This window comes from Anguilla rostrata, chromosome 13 (assembly GCF_018555375.3).
Source record: "Anguilla rostrata isolate EN2019 chromosome 13, ASM1855537v3, whole genome shotgun sequence".
Taxonomy (NCBI): Eukaryota; Metazoa; Chordata; class Actinopteri; order Anguilliformes; family Anguillidae; genus Anguilla; species Anguilla rostrata.
Window position 1 is genome coordinate 17,459,128 of NC_057945.1, and position 21,092 is coordinate 17,480,219.

The window sequence follows — 21,092 nt, forward strand, 5'->3', positions numbered from 1 at the left end:
TAATCCCAGGTGGAGATAGATTAACTCAGGGGTCCTCAATCTTATCCAGAAAGGGCTGGTGTGGGTTCAGGTTTTTGTTTCAACCAAGCAATTACACACCTGATTCTACTAATTAACCACTAGCGCCTTTGCTAAAGACCTTGATTCGTTGGAACAGAAGCCTGCACCCACACCAGCCCTTTCTGGATAGAGGACCTCTGGATTAAAATGATGTTCCAGAGATGATCTGTTATTAGTAGGGTATGTAATACTGCAAAACGAGAAACCAAAAAAAAAAAGGTTTGTCTCCCACATTAACCATGACGTGAAAGGACCTGACGCTATCAGTTCCCATGCTACCTTAGCTAGATAACTAGAAGAGTTAGGCAATTAGTTTACATATAAAAAACCCCAGGTATAGCAAATGCACCATTCTGAAACTTTCATTGCTGTTAGCCAGTAAATAACCTTGCCCGATAGCCATTTAAAACCATTTTATTTAAAGCTCTGTTAGTAATGTTCATTTGCTCACTGATTGTGAATATAATTACCAAATGATACAACAGCTTTGCAGATCATATTCTTGTTTCCCAGTTGTTCCTAATGTGAATTATCATTGGCGTTTTATAACAATGGATCACATGCCTTGAGCAGTAGATTATCTTTACTTAAGCCTTTTAGAGGTTGTTTAGGGTTAACTGTAATGTCTTCCGCCAAGGGTAGAGATGCTTGTGTCTTTTTTGCGAATGTGATGTGGTGTCCTGCATGCAGTAGCATGTCAAAACATGGCTGAATGTGATGTATACTATGTGTAGGTGGAATGCCAATTGAAGACTACTTGTTTTTGGTTTTTGCAAAGAATTGTGACACAGACAATGCATATTCCACAGTTGTTTTTAGGATTACAAGAAGTGATGAACTTGAACCACAACAAAGTAATTACTCCTGTTTCTTTACTGCCAGTTGTCTTGTGGTGTCTGACATTTGTGTTATTTATTGATCATATTTACACAGCCGTTAGTAGCATTGTGAGATTCGAAGGGAAAGCGCTTAATTTGAATGAACAGTCGAAAACAAGATGTCTCTCTTAAGGTTTTTAAAATATATTATTAGCCTGCGCAAGGAAATTAGTGCAAAACACAGATTTTGAAATGTCCTGCAATCCACATATGCAGTATTCCGTGGGCTAGCACAACCAATGGGCTGTGTCATGCAGAAGTGCAAGCCATTTACACCACTGCAGATCTTCTGACCTGCTGAAGTGGCACCTGCATGTGCAGTAAGTGTAGTCTTGCTGAAACCCTGCAGAGGGAGCTCTTTTCACTGCTCGCACAGATCCTCATGCCATTTCCCAAAGAACCAGCAGGTGGTGCCAGAAAGCAGTGAAACGCATCAGTTGTTTGTTGTTGAATAAGTTTTGCTCTGAAAAACGAATTTGTGGTTTGGCGCATTTACCAACATCTCTCAAATCCCTCTTATATTTCTTGCGTGCACCTTGTGGACTCTGTGAGAACCATAAAATATGGGGATGTCTTACTGCCCTGACTATGCGTGTAATAATCTTTTTTTGAAGGATCATCGCAAGATTCAAATGCTAAAATGTGACAGTACATTAGTGTGTCTTTCTCCTTTCAGTTTGAATAATGCATGGTCTCCATGGGTTTGCACATTGCAGCCAAATTAAAAAGCTTTTTATTTTCAACTGTAATTACTATCAAAGCCCATGTAATTAGTATCATCGTAGCTCTCATCCAACACATTAGTAATTCATCATTAAGATGCATCACTACTGTTTGTGTGCTTCTCTCTCTGTATCTGACATGCCCTTTCCCTCCTTCCCTCTCTCTCACTCTCCCTTTTTCTCTCTCTCCCTCTCTCTCCTGTCTGCCTCAGTGCGCGCTATGGAAGCCCCAAGCGACAGCTGCAGTTCTACAGGTACCTGTGCTCGCGCTCTTCGGACTCCTGCTCTGCTCTGCTCTGCTGTGTCTCTGCCTTTCTCCCTTTATTCTGGACGCCCTGTTGTATTGGGCTCCTGCCCCGCCTCCCTCTCTCTCCTGGTGCAGGTCTGGGGTGTGGGTGGGGCGGTGGGGTCATGAAGGGCATGTTTATTTATTTGTTTATTTTTATGGTCTTCACAATGGCTCGCCGTTGTCAAAGTGACTGCTGAGTGTATAGTAAAATAACTGTCTGATCAATAAATGAATCGATCAATTTTGTTTTTACCATCAACAAAAATGGTTGTCACATAGGTTGTGCTGTTTTAGAAATGGAAACACTGTTGGCAAATGCAAGACTCAATAGCCTGGTTCTGACTAAGAGATATTTTCTAAATCAGTTGGTACTTTCAGTTTGTTTTTAATAATGATATATCACTGAATAATAAAGAGTCACACTGAACAGAAAGAGTGACAAAGGTCTGAATGCCCTGGCCAATTGGCCTTGAAGCAAGTGTTTGTAGTTCTGCTGACACCCAAACTGTTCAATGAGGAGTGCAGCTTGGGTCGCACGTGTGAATTATCGCAGGGTGTGCTGCTTGTCGTACCGTCTGGAAGAAAAGTTTGTAAAATAGAGGGTTTCCAGACCTGCCCTGAAAGTATAACTGTTATCCCAGAACCACACGGCCAAGGTTGGGCCTGGAACGTTCCAGCGTTTTGCCCAAACCTGCGGTAGAAAGACACCCATCAGAACAGCACAGTGTTCGCCATTTTCAAAATGCACACTGGTAGCTTCTCAGCTGATGCGTGTCTTCCAGCAAGAAACCGGGAGGTGTGTGGAGATATCACAGAGGCATATTAGAGCTCAGAGAGTGAGCGCAGGTAAACGGGGAGGTGCTGGTCCGTCCTGCCGCCCGTGACCTGATGGGGGCGCCGTTTGGGTTCCCGCGGTCCGTTCGAGGAGAACGAGCTCCTTCTTTTTTTTGCTGATGGTTCTGTAAATGCCCTGACTGTGTGAGAGTGCGGTAATGAGCTGGAGACTTTCCTTCTTGTTTGTTCAGCTCATCGCCTTTCGCCCCTTGTAAGTGCAAAGGGAGCAGTTAACCCTCCGAGTTCAGCCAGGTATCGATCTCACGGCGCCGCGTCCGGCTTCCTCTCTTAATCCCTCTCTAATTTTTTCACCGTTAATGGAGACCGCGAGGCAGTATGGAACGGTGAATAACACCCTGGACTGTAGTTACAGGATATGGCGTGAGCCTGCAGTTCGTTTACTGTGGAAACTTTTTAGGAAAAGGCTGATACCGCTGTGCGCAGGCGAGGTGGGTTAGAGAAAACTCCGTGAGTGTGAATGTGTCTGCGTCTGTTGAAAAGGTGACTAAGTTGGCGGTTGTGCGCGTAGCGCCTTGTTGCCGTGTTCTCAGGTGAGTGTGAAGTTGGCGGGGCGGCGGTGTCTCCTGCATAATGCATGCCTGCCTGGCCGCCGTTCGATACGGCAGAGGAAATGGAGTCTTTGCTGGGGGAGGGGTCTCCCTGCTGCGCGTACCGTCAGCAGTATCGCCGTCGCTCGGGCGAGGTGCGTGCGTCTCTCTCTTCCTCCCTCTGTTTTTACGGACTGCAGTGTGTGAGCGCTTCCCCACTTACAGGTCGCTTACGCCCGCCCCGCCCCCCCCATGGTTCTGTTTGACCCTGTTCATGGGACGGCTAAAACTGAGCTACAGTGTCATTGTGCTAATGGTACAGTCTGCTGTACATAGCTTAGTGTTCTAGGGTTAATGGTACAGTCTGCTGTACATAGCTTAGTGTTCTAGGGTTAATGGTACAGTCTGCTGTACATAGCCTAGTGTCCTAGCACTAATAATGCAGTCTGCCGTACATAGCCTAGTGTCCTAGCACTAATGGTATAGTCTGCTGTACATAGCCTAGTGTCCTAGCACTAATGGTATAGTCTGCTGTACATAGCCTAGTGTCCGTAGCGCTAATGGTAGTCTCTGTCTCTGTTGTACATAGCCTAGTGTCATTGCGCTAATGGTACAGTCTCTGCGGTGTATAGCTTATAGTGTAATTGCGTTAATGGTACAATCAGATGTACATAGCCTAGTGTTATAGTGCTAATGGTACAGTCTGCTATGTGTAGCCTATAGTGTCATTGCGCTAATGGTACAGTCTGCTGTGCATAGTGCTAATGGTACAATCAGATGTACATAGCCTAGTGTCATAGCGCTAATGGTACAGTCTCTGCTATGTATAGCCTATGGTGGCTTAGCCTGGTGTTATTTAGCATAGGTTGCAGGCTCACAGTCTCTTATGTGGAACCTGGTGCTGTACAGCTCATGGTATTTACCCTGCCCAGCTCTCTGTCTCTCTGCCGTGGAGTCCGTGATCAGTCTCATCACACTGAAATGGCAATCAGTCACATCACATGTATTATTAGCGGTCTAGCACACGGTCACAGAGCTCTTCACAGAGTGGACTACAAAGAAGAACAGAACATCCAACATGAAGTGTCTGAAGGAAAAATGAAAACGCGAGGAGTTACAAAACTAAACGAACCAATAACCCAGAGCAGGGGTCCACACACTCTATTTTGTGTTTTAGTTCCATCCATAGTTGTAACTCTTGAATTATAACAAGCTGTTTGTTTGTGATTAGACACTTGTGCTGTTTATAGAGGAATGCCCTCTTCAAGCTGTGTTTGCTCAGAAACAGAAATAGAAATGTATACCATAGAAGAATAAAGGTCCAGTATTCACATCCCAAGACTCAACCATTCAGATCAAATATCAAATTGCTTTCTTCACTTTTTCTAATGTGCTGCATGGCAAATGGTTACTTTAGAAAGAAATCACATTTTAATTGATTCAGTTTCAGAATTATATGTTAAATCAGTGGTGTTCTGATCAGTGGTGTGGACACTTTCAAAGGTGAAGCCAGTGGTAACAAGCCAAAGCTGCATCATGTTACAATGCATTTAATTTAAAAAAAACTGTAGAAATGAATGAAACATGTTTTCCAGAGCCTTAATCAAACTAGAGATTAGCGGTAACAAAAACCAGCATACATAGGGGTCCCCGAGGACTCAGTGTGAGGGCCCCTCACCTAGAGTGACATCATCTCCACCAGCTGACTGCCAGTCATTCAGTGAAGAAGCGCTTTCCCTGTTCTAACTTCTGAACTTGAAAACAGTTCCTGTGTGTGTGTGGTTGGAAGGTTTATTGAGAATTACACAGCCATAACTGAAAATACTGAAGGAGTCTGTGAGATCCTGTGGTGTACAGTCCCTAGATTGTGTTGCATATTTTTTACATTGCAAAAGCAAGCTTGGTTTTTTAAATGGTGTAGCATTGTAACAAGTTGGCTTTGATGGAGTAGCAAGTAAGAGATGAACTGTGGGATTAATTTCAGGAGGTCTGTTGTGGTCTGACACAATCTGCTATTCTTTGTGCGTGTGGTTGCTTGTATGCGTGCGTGCACGCCTGTATGTAGCTTTGTACTCTGTATGTGCTTTATATATGCACATATTTCTGTATGCAGACATGGTACTGATTACATGCTAAAAAGTCATAGGATCCTCTCCTTTGGAAGAGTGATCAAAACCTTTTAGCACAAAAGCTGCTGTGAATAATTTAGGGCTGATAATATTTTGCTGTCGTTCGCAAAACTTGCCAGGTCCTAAATCTTGTAAATGGATGAAACCTACCAGGGTGAAGGGGGGAGGGAGGGCGTGTGTGCGTGTGTGTGGGTGGGTTGGGGGGGAGGGTGCGCTCTCTCTCATTCACTAATTGGTTTAGACGCTTCCCAGTCAGACACTCCCAGTTTGGGTGGATCGCTGCATTGCTGTCAGCAGTCAGCGTTTATAAGCATGGCCTCACACCAGGAGCTCTTGTTCATGAGCAGACCCCCCAAGACAGCAGGTAAGCTAGAACCTTGACGGTGTAGGTGTGTGTGTGTGTGCGTGTGTGTGCACGTGTGTGGGTGTGTGTGTGTATGCATACTATATGTCAGACATGTTTTTATTTATTTATTTATTTATTTATTTATTTATTTAATTTTTTATGTGTGTGTGTGTGTGTGTGTGTGAGAGAGAGAGAGAGAGAGAGAGAGCTGAGATGACTGCAGCTGATTACTTGTCTTACAGTAAAAGTGTGTGTTTCGTTTGGGACAGCGAGGATGCTGTGCCTGTGCTACCTCTGGGTCTGGGAGCAGTGTGTGTTTCGTAGCAGCCGGGCGAGACAGTGAGATGTGACCACGCTATTTGTATCGTGTGGGTGTGTGGGTAATGCCTCAGCCTCTTGTATCCTCTGATAAGTGGGAAGCCACTACCTGCAGGAGTATTGGACATGTCTGACAGTCGATAAAGTCGATAATGGTAATGAAGAGACTTTTATTGTTTTCTGTTTATTTGGCAGCTGTACTTATGCAGGGCGACCGGCAGAACATTAGCGAACAGTCAGGAGCACAAATAGGAAGTGAGCGCGTGCAGTAGCAACCTGCGGCGTACACTTAAAGACAGCAGAGAGCCTTCTTGGAGCCCTTCAGTTAATTGCATTTGAATTCTAAACCCATCGCCTTCTACCCTGTCATTTATGTGGAAAACAGGGTGAAGTTTTTTTCTTTTCTTCGTTTCACACTGGTGGCATCTCACCGGTTTTCTGCCATCCAAACAAGCAACAGATTCCCTTTTGTACAAGTGTTCCAAAAAAACGAAAATGAGCTGTAATTCCTGTAAGCCCAGCTGCTGAAAAGGAGACGGCCGGAACGTAGCAATCACGGATGGAGATGGATCGTACTTTGTGCACGCTCTTTAAGATGTGTTGAACTGTGTCCTGCTGTTGGTTTAACTTCACCATCTGCATGTTAGACCAGTTAGCATGTGCTTACTAATGCTTGAAGCCTTTTCAGTGATTTCTGAACAGAATTAAATAAGAACGTATATAAAAGTAAAATATTAAAAGTAAGAAATACATTATATATGCCCCAGCAATTCATTTTTGTTCCCTGGTCTTAATTCTTATATTGTACTATGCTGAATCCTACACAATGGGGGCCATTCAATAAAAATAAAATAAATCATGTTTTTATAATATTTTGCCATCCAAGAAATTTGTATTATGCCAAAAAATTTCATAGATTTCTTTTCTGTCTCGGGAGGATTACAAAAGGTTTATTGGTAATCTTTTGCATTTGTAACCCGCTGATTGAAGTCACAGGTCTGTACCGACATTAAGCGTCTTTGTCTTTTTAATTGGCCGGAGCAGATGAAGTAATCAGCTGCCTGAGGAGGGCGGAGCTGAGCGTTTCCCGACCGTTGGCCGTGGGATGTGTTTGCGAATCCGCCGGTCTGGGAGGAGGGCAAGAGTTCAAAAGCCTGCGATTCTCTCTGCCTCCGCATTAGCCCGAGTAATCGCATCCTGAGTGCAGGGGGGCGGCCGTCGGAATGCTGACGCTTGGCGTGAAAGCTCTCTGTTCCGGCGAAGCCCCTGGAGCCCAGTGCGGATTGTGATCGCGCTCGTTATTACAGGCTGACGGATATCTATGGCTGAAAGGGAAAAAGCCGCAGTCAGAAGAGCTCTGGCTCTCGGTTTGAGCATCGGGTTTGGACAGATGGTCAGGCGAGCATATTTAGACTGAAGAAACTTCAATTGTAGCATCTTCATAACATAGACATTTACAAAAAAATGTATAGTACTGGATATAGGAATGCTGTATTATCAACACATTATCAGAACACAGAAGATCTAGTATCTAGCATATCTAGTATACAGTAGTATGTAAAATAGAATATTATAATACTTTAATCGTAGTGTACCTGAATATAAATAGAATATAGAAATGCTATGAATAGAGCAGGTCTTTGTTTGAACGTTATGTAGTTGGTCTTCATATGAACAGTGGATTTAGTACATTTTTTTACATAATGTATCTAAATATTCTGTTGCCATAATGTTTACTCTTCGCATTATGGGTTGGTTTCATGATTTTGTCCTGATAGTAACCCACCCTGTACCCATGATGCACCGCTTTTTCCCAGTCTTTTCCAGTGCGTGTGTCAACTTTGTGAATCTTAAAGCTAATTGGGGAGTTTAAGCACACAATATCCACACACAGAAAGATGGGAATTGAATCCTAACTGAGATTGAAATTGGGGGATGGAGAGAGAGAGGGCACGCTTGCAGTTTTGATTTGGAGATTGCTTAGTTCTTAACAGCTCCAGGTTAGCGGGTAGCTGCAGAGTTTCCAGCGTCCCAGCTTTGCCGATGAGACCCTTTACACCTCACCAGTCCTCAGAAGTGCTAGAAATACACACTGTTCCCCCAAGAGAGGTCCTCACCTTTTCTCCATTTTATCTAGTCTTCTGATTTGTGTATGTGGTGAGCTGCATCATTTTTCGGTTGCGGTGTGTGTGCATGCATTTGTGTGTACGAGCGTGTGTGTGTTTGTGCTTTTGAGTGTGTGCGATTTTATCATGTATGTACAGTTCACAAGTCTTTATGTGATTAGTGTGATGTGTGTGTGTGTGTGTGGGTGTGTGTGCGAGCCTCTGCATATACAGTTAAATGCAAAAGTATTGGGACAGTGACACAATGTGTATTTTGGCTCTGTATTCCAGCACATTGGATTTGAAATAAAACAATGAGTATGTGGTCAAACTGCAGACTGTCAGCTTTTGTTTGAGGGTATGTTCATCCTTATCCGGTGATCCATGTACGAATTACAGTCCTTTTCATAGCCCCCTGTTTTGGGGGAGTAATAGTGATCGGACAGATTTCCATAATCTTAAGTATTTATTTAGGACTTGGTTGCAAATCCTTCGCATTTGATAACTGCCTGAGTCTACGACCCACAGACGTCACCAGGCGCTGGGTATGTTCCCTGCTGATTCTCTGTAAGGCCTGTACTGCAGCCGCCTTTGGCTCCTCTTTTAGCAGTGCGTCTCGGGTCATTGTCCTGCTGCAAAGTGAATTGCCATCCAATTAGTTTTGAGACATTTGGTTGGATCTGAGCAGGTAAGATGTTTCTGTACACTTAAGACTTCATCTGGCTGCAGCTGTCAGTAGTCACATCAATGAAGACAAGTGAGCTTGTTCCACTGGCAGCCATACATGCACAACCCATAACACTACCCATAACAGACTCCAAATGCAAATTCCACACCTAGAATCAACTAGACCTTCTGTTAGCTTGTTTGTGCCTGAAATAATGATGCAAAGATTCACAGCTGGCCAGGGAAAGCCAACTGTCCAATTACTTTTGCTCCTTAGGGGACTAAGTACAGTATAAAAAGGGCTGTGATTCCTACACAGATCTCTCAATATGGATGTACATACCCTCAAAATGAAGCTGACACTTTGACCTCATATCCGTTGTTTCATTTCAAAGCCAATATGCTGGAGTACAGTGCCAAAATGACAAACTGTGTCCCTGTCCCAATACTTTTTCACTCAGCTGTGTGCGGGTGCTTGTGTGTGTGTGCGTGTGTGTATGTGCGTGCATGTGTGCGTGTGTGTAGAAGTGGGTACAGAGTAGCTCCAGTTACTGTAAGCATAGCCTGGTTGCGGGAGAGCAGGTGCTATTTAAGGAGGTGCCCTGCCTGCCCGTCTCAGACTCCCAGCTCTCCTGCTGCACGGTGGCCACAGTGCCAGTAGGTTGGGCCGGGCCAGCCGTGAGGGGGTAGGATGTTCGCGGGGGGGTACGCCGGGAGGCCCCTCAGCCTCAGACCCAATGTCCATGCCGAAAATCCGCAGATCCCCGAGCCGGGCGTGGGCGTGAGAAAGAGCAGCAGCGCGGGTAGCAGGATGTTGTCCATGTCGTATAGCGAGAGCATCCGGAGCGGGATCAACCGCTACCACTCGGACCAGGGCCTGAGTGGGCCGCGCCCCCCCGACCAGGCCCAGCTCCAGCGCCAGCGCGAGCAGCGGGCCGCCGCCCAGGTGCGCAACATGGAGGACTTCCTCAGAATGAACTGTCTGGTGCTGGAGGATTGCGTCTCCTACCAGACCGGTATGAAGTACAGGTAAGGGAGCCGTTTGACCAGACTGAAGTATAGAAGGTAATGAATCGGGTGACCACGGTTACCTGTGTGGGATGTCTTACCAGACCAGACTGAAGTATAGAAGGTAATGAATCGGGTGACCACGGTTACCTGTGTGGGATGTCTTTGCAGACCAAACTGAAGTATATAAGCTAATAAATTGGGTGACCAGTTACCTGTGCAGACTCACTATACAGGAACCGCAGGTACTGTGTAATAGACAAGAGACCAGCTGTCATAAAGGCACTGTAGAAGTGGTGGTCTCGTCTGTAGATCGGTCCGCTTGATGAGACTAGAGCACAGCGACTGTCTGGCGTGCCGGTTGGGTTGGGTTCATCTCTGCTCAGCTAGACCGCTGTACGTGGGTTCTTTTGATTGAGATTGTAGGTCACGGCGCTTTTTTTGCTTACAGTGGTTGAGGGTCTCTGGGAATTTTTTAAGCAAGCTGCTACCTCCTTCTTCTCAATGTGGGTTGTACTGAGGGACATTGTGAATGACCCATGTGCTATATGTGCTTTAGCGCAATTGATGGCTTAGAACAGTGATGAGAAAAAGGGGGGGGGGGGGGGGTAGATTGTAAAAACTGCCCAACTTCTACCCCAGACTGAAAACACGCCTGGTTAAACCTTGGCTCACCTGATGCTGACATTTTAATGTTGTATGGGTTTAGTAGCCATGCCCAGACCAAATCTAAAACAATGTCCACTAAACCATTTGCTTCCTAATAATACTATTCTTAATTTCCCTCTTGCAGCTACTATGGCATCTAATTTCATGTTGTCAGATGATGTATTGACTATTGTTATCGGTTGTGGGCCTGATGACGTAACATCAGCACTGTTCATTATCTAAACGTAGATCTGTGCACTTCGGCAAGTCACTCTGGAGAAGAGTGTTAAATGGCTAACTGTTAATGTAAAATGGCTGATTTGTTTATGTCTGAGTCTAATAGGTCTGTGGCGATAACCACCACGTAGCTCTGTTGGCTGTGGTTTTCAGTTGCTGCAGAACCGGAGGTAAATTGGACCCGTGCCATTGCTGGAGAATCGGTCTGTGGTTCTGAGCCACCGCAGGCGGTCTGAAAAGAGCGCCCGCGAGTTCTGGGATTAGACGTGTCGTTTCGCAGACGTCGGCCCGTCTGAGGAGAACGCGAGTTTGGCTTTCGTGAGCCGTCGGCAGGACGTTCCGTTTGGTCCTGCAGCATTGAGACGCTGCGATGAGCTGGAGGAGGAAGAACGGCCCTGTCCTCGCCGTCAGGCTCCGCCGCGGTGTTTCCGCCATCGATCTGAGCAGTCGCTCACTCCCAAAAAGAATGTGTACTTCATATGTGTTGTACATCCCAGAACCTCTGTGTGACACGGAGGCTGGTGGGGTGGGCCAAGGGATGGGGTTATTATGGGTGGGGTTCAGTGTGAGGGGGATGGTAGCGAGGCGGGTGGGGGGCTGGGTGTGGTTTTGACAGAGCGCATGGTTGTATGTCAAGCAAGCGGTGGCGGCTATACCTTTCCTGCAAAGTGCAGTCACCCTTGCACGAATAGCCATTGGATCACCTCAGGTTGGCCGAGAGTTGGGCTACTCCCGGGGCGGTGGGGCGCGGCTCGCTGTGTACATTCAAGCAGAGAGATGTAAGGAAGCCCCACCCCCCCTGCCCGGACCCGCCCAGCTGTCGGTGGTTCGCATTTACAGATCTGCGAGTCGTTAGAAGGGACCACTTGAGAAGTGGAGGCGGCCGCGGTCACGCCATTGTCAGCGGCTGCTTTTAATCTGCAGCGAAGGGCAGCGGGTATAGCATGCGGCTTTGCATGATTGCATGCCGGTGTTGGTTTCTCATGGAAACATTACCTGCTTTACCTGAATGGAGTCCAGAGGAGGCTCTCAGCTCTAATTGAGTTGCTGTATCTTGATCAGGCCTCGTGTTTAATGAGAGTGGAATCAGGTCAGAGACGGAGCCCCTGCCCCACAGCCGTAACACACCTGTGATACGGCTGGGCAACAGAAACCCGCCCTTGCTAAGGTCCCCGTAGCTGTTGGCAGTCGCCGTAGCTGGCATCTGTCAGTGTGACGCACAGAGCTGCATTGTGACCTTTACACACCTGTAACAATTTTAACTAACATGCATCAGCTGCTGATACAGCTGTAACTTAACTGCACCCAACTGCAGTGCACACTTGTAACATACATCTGTAACATTTCCGGGGGCAACTTAACCCTTTATTAATGCACCTGAAACTGTTCCACACCTTCCACTGTATTTTGCGTCTAACGGCAGTACTTTTTTGAGCGATACCATTGCAGATATTGCAGTACAGCTGTGACCGGAGGAAGGTACGTGTTGGGAACGGCTGGTGTCAAAGCTGGCTGAATGGAACACAAAACTGACAGGCAGTAGCGCTCCCTCCCAGTGATCTTAACCCGACAGCCTCTCATTGACATTAAGAGGCTCATGTAGCCAGCTTGGAACTATGGGGTAAACAGATCTGGGTATTTACAAAATGGTATCGCAGTTCCTGTGTTACCTGGAGGTCTTCATTTACATTGGCTGCATACCTAATAGTTTGCCAGGGAAGGAAACATTGAGAATGGGGAGAACTGAAATACAGGATCGGTCTGGGTAATTTGGACAGTTCGGTTCTAATAGGAAATCATTTTTCTGCCGAGAGAACATTGTCCACAACGTCTTTGCTGAGTGGTGCCTTTTAATGCTGTGGGCAGTCTTCACTGAGGCCGAGTTATTGATTTTTCCAGAGTGGCCGTGCCTGGTTTCATCGTATCGGGCCAGCGCTAATGGACGCTGAGCACGCCCTGCCTTTACACTCATTGAATACAGCTCTCCTCCCTGTCTGCAGGTCTCGGTGCCAGGCCTCTGATCCAGGCGGTTCCTCTCAGAAAAGTTCTCTCCGCACTAAGTCTCCCTCTACGCTGGTAATCCCTGCAGCGTTCTCATAGTCAGAGTGAGGAGATTTAGATGCCTATTTTAATTCCGCTGGATTTGCGAGGTTCCATTCTCACTCATTCGCCATAAGCGAGTTTTGAGCGCACATGCCAACGCGCGTTTGGGAGTGCGGCGTGCGTGGTCGTCTCTGTGAGACTCACCCCACGTAGACACCGCTTCGTCGGTGTCGGGTGAGAAGTTAACAGGTTTAAGCCTTTTTTACATGGCGATAATGGTAGGTGGTCTGCGGCAAGATGTTTCTGACACTACAGCAAAAAAATAAAATCGAAAAATATATTTTTAAAAATTCCCTGGCAGAAATGCGACCCTTTCCAGCCTAGAATTAATGGAGGAAGCTGAGCGATGAGACGGACCTTGAAATACGACTGCGCATTTCAGACAGACAAAAGGAAACTCATTTTAAAATGAATTTCTTAGTCTTCAAAGAAGCACGTTGACAACGGTGAAGAGGATTTAGTCGGCTAAGCCAGCTGAATCCCGTTCTCGCAAACTCACGCGCCGCCCGTGTCTGAAATTAATTTCAGTGAGTTCTGATAGTAATTATTTTAGAACGGTCCTAATTCTCGTTTTCAACATTACGCATAAACCGATTTGGTGGCTGTAATTGAACGTTTGTTCGCTGTTCAGTGCTGACAGTGGCACCTGCAACCCTTTGTAATTTTGTGCTGCAGTCAGAGATGGCATTTCGTCTTTACTGCTCGATTTATGGCTTGTGTGATTCATTTAATTTTTTTCATCGAGTTCTCCATTGTTAGCGCATTTTCTCACTGCGTAGCTGCCGGCAATCGTCGAGCAGGTCTTCCGTGTTGCTTGTTCACACACACAAGCGCCTTCCTGGTGTGCTAACTGGAATTAATAACTTTTTGCTGCCTTCTTCCGAAAAGACGCTGCTTTGGTGCTACCTGCTGAGTGCTTAGGGGAACTCGCACCCCTATTGTGTCAGTTTATCTGTGGTGTGAACAGAGCCTGATTTATTTTTCAGTTCCCTCTATTCTGTAGTGCACGTGCCAAATTATTTCTGCTGCTTCGGTTTGGTAATAAAATCTTCTGTTAATAAAGGTTAAAATGATAAAAGCAGAGCAAACGTTATTCCATTCAGTTTACCTTTTAGGTCTGAAAGGAAACAAACCAGGAGTGTAAAATATTTATTTTGAAGGTAACAAATATGTAGAATGATGATAAAAATCACTGAAAAGGAAAACCCCACACTGTCCTTAAGAACGCCTTGAGAAGTGGTGATGCAGTGTGCATATTTCTTGCCGCTTGTTTGAATGCAGTTACAAAATGTGTGGTCCAGAGAAAAAATAAGTCCCATCTGAACTTTTTTTATGAGGAGGCTTTTAAATGTGGACTTTTGAATGCATACCTAAACTCTGCACACCGCAGTAACATGAAAAATGGATATCCACGAGAAATCACAAGCAACCAGCCCAATGAGTGTTATGCTACTGGTGTGGTGCTAAATTATGCTGCGTAAATAAGGAAAGCTAAATGTGCCTTACCTTAGCTGTGTACACCACACGTGAGCTACCTCTACTAAAGATGTAGGTTACTAAACTACTTTTATTTATTATTTTTAGTTTTGTCTTTTATTTATCTATGTGAGCCCCATTAAGACAGCACCCTTTTCACTAGACCCCTGGCTATTGTTTAATATATGATGAATATTAATATATTGCTCCCACAAACATTGTTCCTGTCTGCTGTAACCCCAAATCATACTGAACTGCCCGCCTTGCTTATTCAGAATAGAGATCTGGCACCACCTAGTGGAATGTGCATCTAGTCCATTTCCCTCTTCATGCTGTGAAAGCTGAACCCTTTAAACTTTAATTCACAAGACTCGTATTCTAGTTACTCCATGCAAACACAGGGCTTAAAGGCTTAAGCCTTTGTGTTATTGGCCAGGGTAGCGGTTAAATGGGAGAAGTGGTGCCTGTCTCTGTATCCAGTATGGACTCTGTTGGGTCCGGTGATGGTGGAGGTGGTATTGATTGCAGCTGGGATTTTAACCCTCAGTTCCGGTGCTTTCATCCTTTGGGATCCGTTAGCTTGGCCCTTAATGTTTACAGTCAATTGCTTCTGAAAACATTAGTAGCTGAACAGTTTTCCTTGCGCTACCCGTTACTGACAATTTTGTAGATGCACAATATTGACATTAAAAGCTCATTAAAGGCCAGCGCTGTAAACCGTCAGTATAAAGCCAGTGCTCTACACTGGTACTGTATGGAGTCGGAACCTGTTCCTTTCTAGGTAGCAAGTGATGTGCTGATTGCATCAGATGACAGCAGAATTTAGTTTCAATGCCTTTTTGCACCACTAGGTGGCATAGAATGTCCATGTTATCACATTAATGTAGTACGAGTGATTTGGATACACGTACTGTACAGTGAGTGTGCAAACATGAACCCGGGTCTCAAGTGTTCATACTATCTGCTTTTTTGCAACCAGAACCCTTAACATTTACTTGGTATTGTTCTGATTAAGTGGTAATGTTCTGATTTGCAATGCTTTGGCAGAGCTTGCTGTAAATTCATACCTACTTTCAAGGGAAAACGAGCTGGTCTGAATAACTGTAATAATTTATCAAGATCAACTTTCTGTTTTTCAATTCCCATGTCTCAGATACCCGAACCCTAAGGCTGTTGACTGTGTTTTCCATATCACAGGTTCTCTTGCACTACACCAGTAGCGTCAGTCGTTACTGGCATGGTGCCTGCCTGGGACCCAAGAGGTCGTCGGCATGTTCAGAGTCCAGTATTCCAGAAATGAATCTACCCAGTGCTTTATAATTACATTAACAACCTTCTTGTGGAATTTGGCTGCCTGTTCCACACTAAATTTTAACAGAAATATTCAACCTATCGTATTTTGTGCATTGTTCCATGTTGGCGTGTGACTGCCTGTCATAAGTTTGAGTACCGATTCACTCAACCACCTTAATACCGCCACTGGTTCCTGACTCTCCCATCTCTCCTCTTTGTGTGCGTGTGTGTGTGTGTGTGTGTGTGCGCGTATGCATGTGTTGTTGTATCAGTTATATGAGTGAAAATACACCTAAGAGTTTACGTGGGTGTGCGTGTTTGTTTGTGTGTGGTGTTGTGCATTTGGGGTTTCAGGGATCTGAAAGTATAAGGTTACTTTTTCTGCTAATGTGATTTTGTCATACTGGCACAGTGCCGATTGGCTCAGATAATGGTTCATGTCTCTTATTGTACCTCCACCAATCAAGAATCTTTATTTGTTAGGTTTTTTATTGAATAGGTGATATCCCTGTCCCATGTCCCAGATACAAAGCCAGATATAAATTAAGCATAGACCCTAAATTACTGCCTAAACACAACCCGATCTAATATAGATCAGCCTTGTATGCGCCCCTAAAATATGAATGTCTGTTTTTCTCCTCTACTGAGCCTGCCCTCACTCTCCTGTGTGGGAGGGGACAAGGGGTAGTCCAGAGCTTGTTGATCTGCTGACGAATGAGAGGCCTAATAGGTACTGTTATGACCTGCTTCTTTTCCTCTGGTGTAGGAGGGGTTGGTTAAACCCATATGAAAAGACACATATAATCTTTGCATGTTCGTGTGTGTCGAAAACAAAAAAGAAACCCAGAGTTGAGGCTGTTCCTCACCCCAGTCCCCACAATGCAATGGAGGGGGAAAAGCAGACTCACCCATCCTGTCAATAACCGCATTCATCCCACAGTCCACCTGACCTTAGTCTCAGCCACAGGGTCTGGGTTCCTTTCCTTTTGTTAGTTTGTTAAACACAGTCACAGTGAAAGGTGCTGCGCAGTGCCCGTAGACTGCGCTCAGGTTGTCTAAACCCCCAGACGGCACAGGACACAGGGAAAAGGGCGAGACATCTGCAGCATGTCTCCAGATCTTCTTTTTTCATTGCACACTTCGTTCCAAACTCTGTCAGTCTGCTAATGGTGTTCAGAGTAAGGCACAGAAAACAGCTACACAATGGAATGTCACACTGATAAGTGTTCCCTTCAAAGCCATTCATCCTCAGAATGGAGTTGCTCCCAACAGATAGTCACCTGAAACAGTTTATAGAAAGAATTCTCACTCATCCTTATCTTAACTCTTAAGACTCCTTATTTTTCCTCTTATGGTGACTTAAGACACCGTTATGCCTCTGGTCATGACAATGGTATTCTTGCAAAAGTAAAGAAGGGAGTGTGTCAGATAGTGTACAGGGCCCTAATCCTGACCGTATATACACGCTGTGTAGAGCTACTGAGTAATTACAATACTTCTAGTACTGCAAAGCAGTTGTAAACTTTGAGCAGCAAATTGCACATTGAGAAACATCTGGAAAGGGCTTTCACAGAAATGATGCATTCTATAGGATAAAGACCCTTAATAGTACAGTGTTCTTTATGACAGGCTTTTAGGACAACGAAAGATGTACATTGGCGCACTCTGACCTGTGAAATGAGGTGCTGTATATTGGCATCGGAAGTCGATTTAAGAAAGATCTGAGTAGGCAGCCAGTTATCAGGGTACAGCATGCACATTGGCTGAGCATTACCAGTGACTCGAGCTTCATACCACTCAGTACCAGACTGTAAGGGCACTCATCGTTTGCCCCCCCATCGCAACCCCCTTTTCCTTTCCATCCTCGTCTCTACCCCCTCTTTGCCCTTTGTGCCTCTCTCTCTCTTCTCTTTCCTCTCTCTCCATAGTGTCTTCACGTCCGCTCTTGCGTTTCTGCTCTACTTCCTCCACAGAAGATTTGTCTCTTTTTTTTCCTCCCTGTGTTTTCTCTTTGCTGTATTATTCATGCGTCTCTCCCTCCAGGGGAGGCATAGTGTATGAAACCTGGCAGCGGCCGCTCTCCAGGCCTTGCGTAACGCTGCGGAAGAGAGAGAGCGGCGAGAGAGGCGCCCACTCGCCCGGTCTTACCGAAGGCCCGCGCTACGGAGAGCCGTCCGCCCTCCTCCTCCTCTTCCGCCTCCTACAGGGGACCGTATCAGCGTGCTGGGAGCTGGCAGGCGAGGGGAGCTTCGTACCGTGTTGGAAAACTTGGTATCAGATGTCATTTGAGCGAATCTCCGTCGGTTATTTTCCGTTGTTTCTGTTTGTTTGGCAGGAGGGGGAGGGGCGGGTTTTTTGGCAAACGTCGAGGTGGGTTGTTCGTTGTTTTGGGCCGGTAACCGTATACTCCAGTGACATTCGATACGGATGGCTTTGTGGCTGTGATTGGCCTGGGGGGGTCAGGTGTCGCCTGTCCTCTAGTGACTCAGTGCTTCAGAGCCGCACCAGCGTTTGCACTAAGCAGTGGGGAGGGAGGCAGGGTGGTTCCTCAACGGGGAACTACGTATCCCAGTACCCACGGACTGCTGCTCATGGTTCTTTGAGTGCATATCTGACCGTTTGGCTTAGTCTGTTAGGCAGTATCATGCTGGGTGGGTAATTGGTGTCAATACACATGCTGGTGATCTTGAACACACAGCACATGGCCTGCATTCAGAGTTTCAATGAACATAAATAACCTATAAAAATTTTAATGACAGTGAGTCTGGCTGTGCAGGAGTTGAATATTCATGGATTATTTACGGAGATTAAAAGCTTGTGTTATTTTGGGGAAGGAGTATCTGGATTGACGGCAAGCTTCAGAAATGTCTCTCACCTGAAGGTCTGTTGGGAGTCATGGGACGTCCCAGGTGGTTTTTGTCATAGATTCTCCTCTGCTGCGGTCTGGTACCTAGGTGCCATACACATGCCTTTTTCCCCCTCGTCTCAACCCCAGACTCTATCTCTAGAGCATCCAGGAATGGAAGTTAGTTTGTGAGATTGCACATATATTTGGGAGAAACCCATATGTTTAGCTCTAGCCAGCGTTGAGTTGACTTGGATCACCATGAACGATTAGTTCCGTCTACAGGAGGTCGTGCTTGCTGACCATTGGTTTATTAGCGGAATATGTTCCTGGAAGTCAGACCGGCTTCCCTAACACTGGTGGGTCAACCTGGTCAGTCTCAGAGCCAGCTTCATTCTTGCAGAACTCCTCGTAGGTTTCTATGGTGATTAACGTTGGTGTATTTCTTTGGCAATTAAATAATGTAGGTTTTTGTTTCTGTGGCAAATAAAGAGGAGTGCTTCGGTCCTGGTGATGTGGGATGAAGGAGGAGCGAGAATGCAGCAGTGCACCCTGGGAAAGAATTGAGCGTTTGGGGGAGATATGATTCAGGCTCAGAAAAAAAGCCCCATCTGAGCTGTCCATCTGGACAGTGTGCGTATTAAATCATCATCCTCAGAGCCTTGTTTCAGATGCACCCTTTTACTGAAACGACCTTTGACCCCTGTGGACCTTTGACCTCTTGGACCATGTGGTCTCTGACCTCTGTTGTCCCATCCTCCGCCCGCTGTTGTCACTGCCACCCAACACAGCTCAGCACTTTTGACTCCACATCTGTGGGTGTGGACCTGCGGGCGAGGTATATTCCGTGACCAGAAGCTTGGTATTTGTGTAAATTTCTGGTAGAAAACGCCTGCTTGGAACACGATTCAGTGTTTTTCTGTGGGTAAAGAGAGAGGGGCCATTTCCATGCCTAACATTTACTGCGTGACTGAGTTTATTCCGAGCGTGATCTGCCTGGCATCTTGCTCAGTTAATGACTTAGGAATGACTAAGAGGCAAATTATTTCTGCACGGAATGTCTCTACCATGACATATTTTAACATTTTATTGTAGGCAGTATGTTGTTAGCCTCTCTGTTTGTAGCGAGGTTGCAGATGGTAGATTATCTGCACCCCTTACGGCGGTGAAGGATCATACACACACAGTGAGGAGGGGGGTGGCTGTTTACTGTATACTCTAATAGTTTAGTGGGGACATACACAGACGCAGATCCCCAGGACGCAGTAGCTGACCTGCATTGTGTGAACGTGCCCTGGATGGATTACAGGGGTGATATGCAATACGAATGAGCGTTCCCCCGCCCGGCCCGAGCGGCAGGTCCCATTGTGAGCCCCGACTCCCAGCCCCCTCCACCGGAACGTGTCCCTGTGTTCTTTTGGCCAGCTAGTACAGGCAATACAGCGAACGCAATGGGGCCGTGTAGGGCCGAGAGAGAGAAAGAGAGAGATTTCTGTGAGGGCAGCACAGCTATATCAAGTAGCGAGAAACGTTTCTGTGAGTGTGGCGCAGGTATCTTGGATTGTGTGAGGGACATCTCTGTGAGCGCGGTGGGACTGTGTCTGACTGTGACAGAGAAGGAGACATCTCTGTGAGCACAGCACCACTGTCAGGCAGTCTCTGTGAGCTCAGGCAGAACTGTGAACATCGCACGATGGGTTGTCAGACATGGCATCTGGGCTCAGTTCAACTGTCAAATCATCAGAGAGAATGCGTATGTGTGTGCACAGTGTGACTGTGCTCAGTTTGCAGGGAGAATGTGTTTCTGTGCTCAGTGTGACTGCTGAGTTAGCAGTGAGATGGATCTCTGTGCTGTGCTCCCTTGTGAGCAGGGATGAGACAGGAGTCAGATTCCGTTCTGCAGTCTCTTAATCAGCCTTCGGCGCCCATAGGAAAGGACCTTCTGCCCCCTTTCTTCTTCATGTCTGCGATGCGTATTTTAACTTCTATTTTTGTTTCTGTTTGAACTCAGAGGTTCATTGTCTAAATTTAGCCCCGTCAGTATGGTGCAGCCTGTCGGGATTCAGCCTGTCCTCTGATGGACTGGCTTCCGTGTGGCCGAGTGCGTTTGCAGGTGTGTGTGTACACTGCACGTGTGCTCACACCTCTATGCGGATGCATTTGTGTGTTGTGTGTTTCTTAATTTTTTTTAAAGCATCTATTTGTGGATTGTTAAGGAAAATATAACTTTCTAAGCATAATTCTGTGCTTATCTGCTTACTCCTGTGTCACCAGTTATTCTTTTGGTTTTGATAAGAATGAGGATTCTCCCTTTTTCAGTTGCACTTTAGAAGTTGGCGGTGAATGACCATTCAGATGCACACACCAGGACAGATGGGGTTACATAATAAATATTTCACACCCTCAAGCACAAAGACATGTTCATGCAGACGCACGCACACACGCACAAACACATACTCACACACACACACACACACACACACACACGCGGTAAGGGGACTCCTGCTCGGCTTGGTTTTTGTCGGTGCCAGTAATGGTGGTCAGTATTGTACCCCTCCGAAGTCCACCGCTCCTCTGATTGGCCGAG

At 46.1% G+C, this 21,092-nt stretch overlaps 1 protein-coding gene across 4 annotated transcripts in view; it reads left to right on the forward strand.

Moving 5' to 3' along the window:
• Window positions 1–21,092, forward strand: part of kcnab2a (potassium voltage-gated channel subfamily A regulatory beta subunit 2a) — a 66,922-nt gene that overhangs the window by 19,613 nt on the left and 26,217 nt on the right. For 2 of the 4 annotated variants that reach the window (XM_064306249.1, XM_064306250.1), the window contains exon 3: window positions 9,656–9,924. The exons of 1 other annotated variant lie outside the window; for it this stretch is intronic. In XM_064306249.1, the coding sequence (XP_064162319.1) occupies window positions 9,707–9,924 (218 nt within the window). In that variant the 5' untranslated portion in view covers window positions 9,656–9,706. Of the gene's footprint in view, window positions 1–1,872; window positions 1,915–9,655; window positions 9,925–21,092 lie in introns of all 4 variants that reach the window. One more of the 4 variants, XM_064306252.1, reaches the window with a different exon arrangement.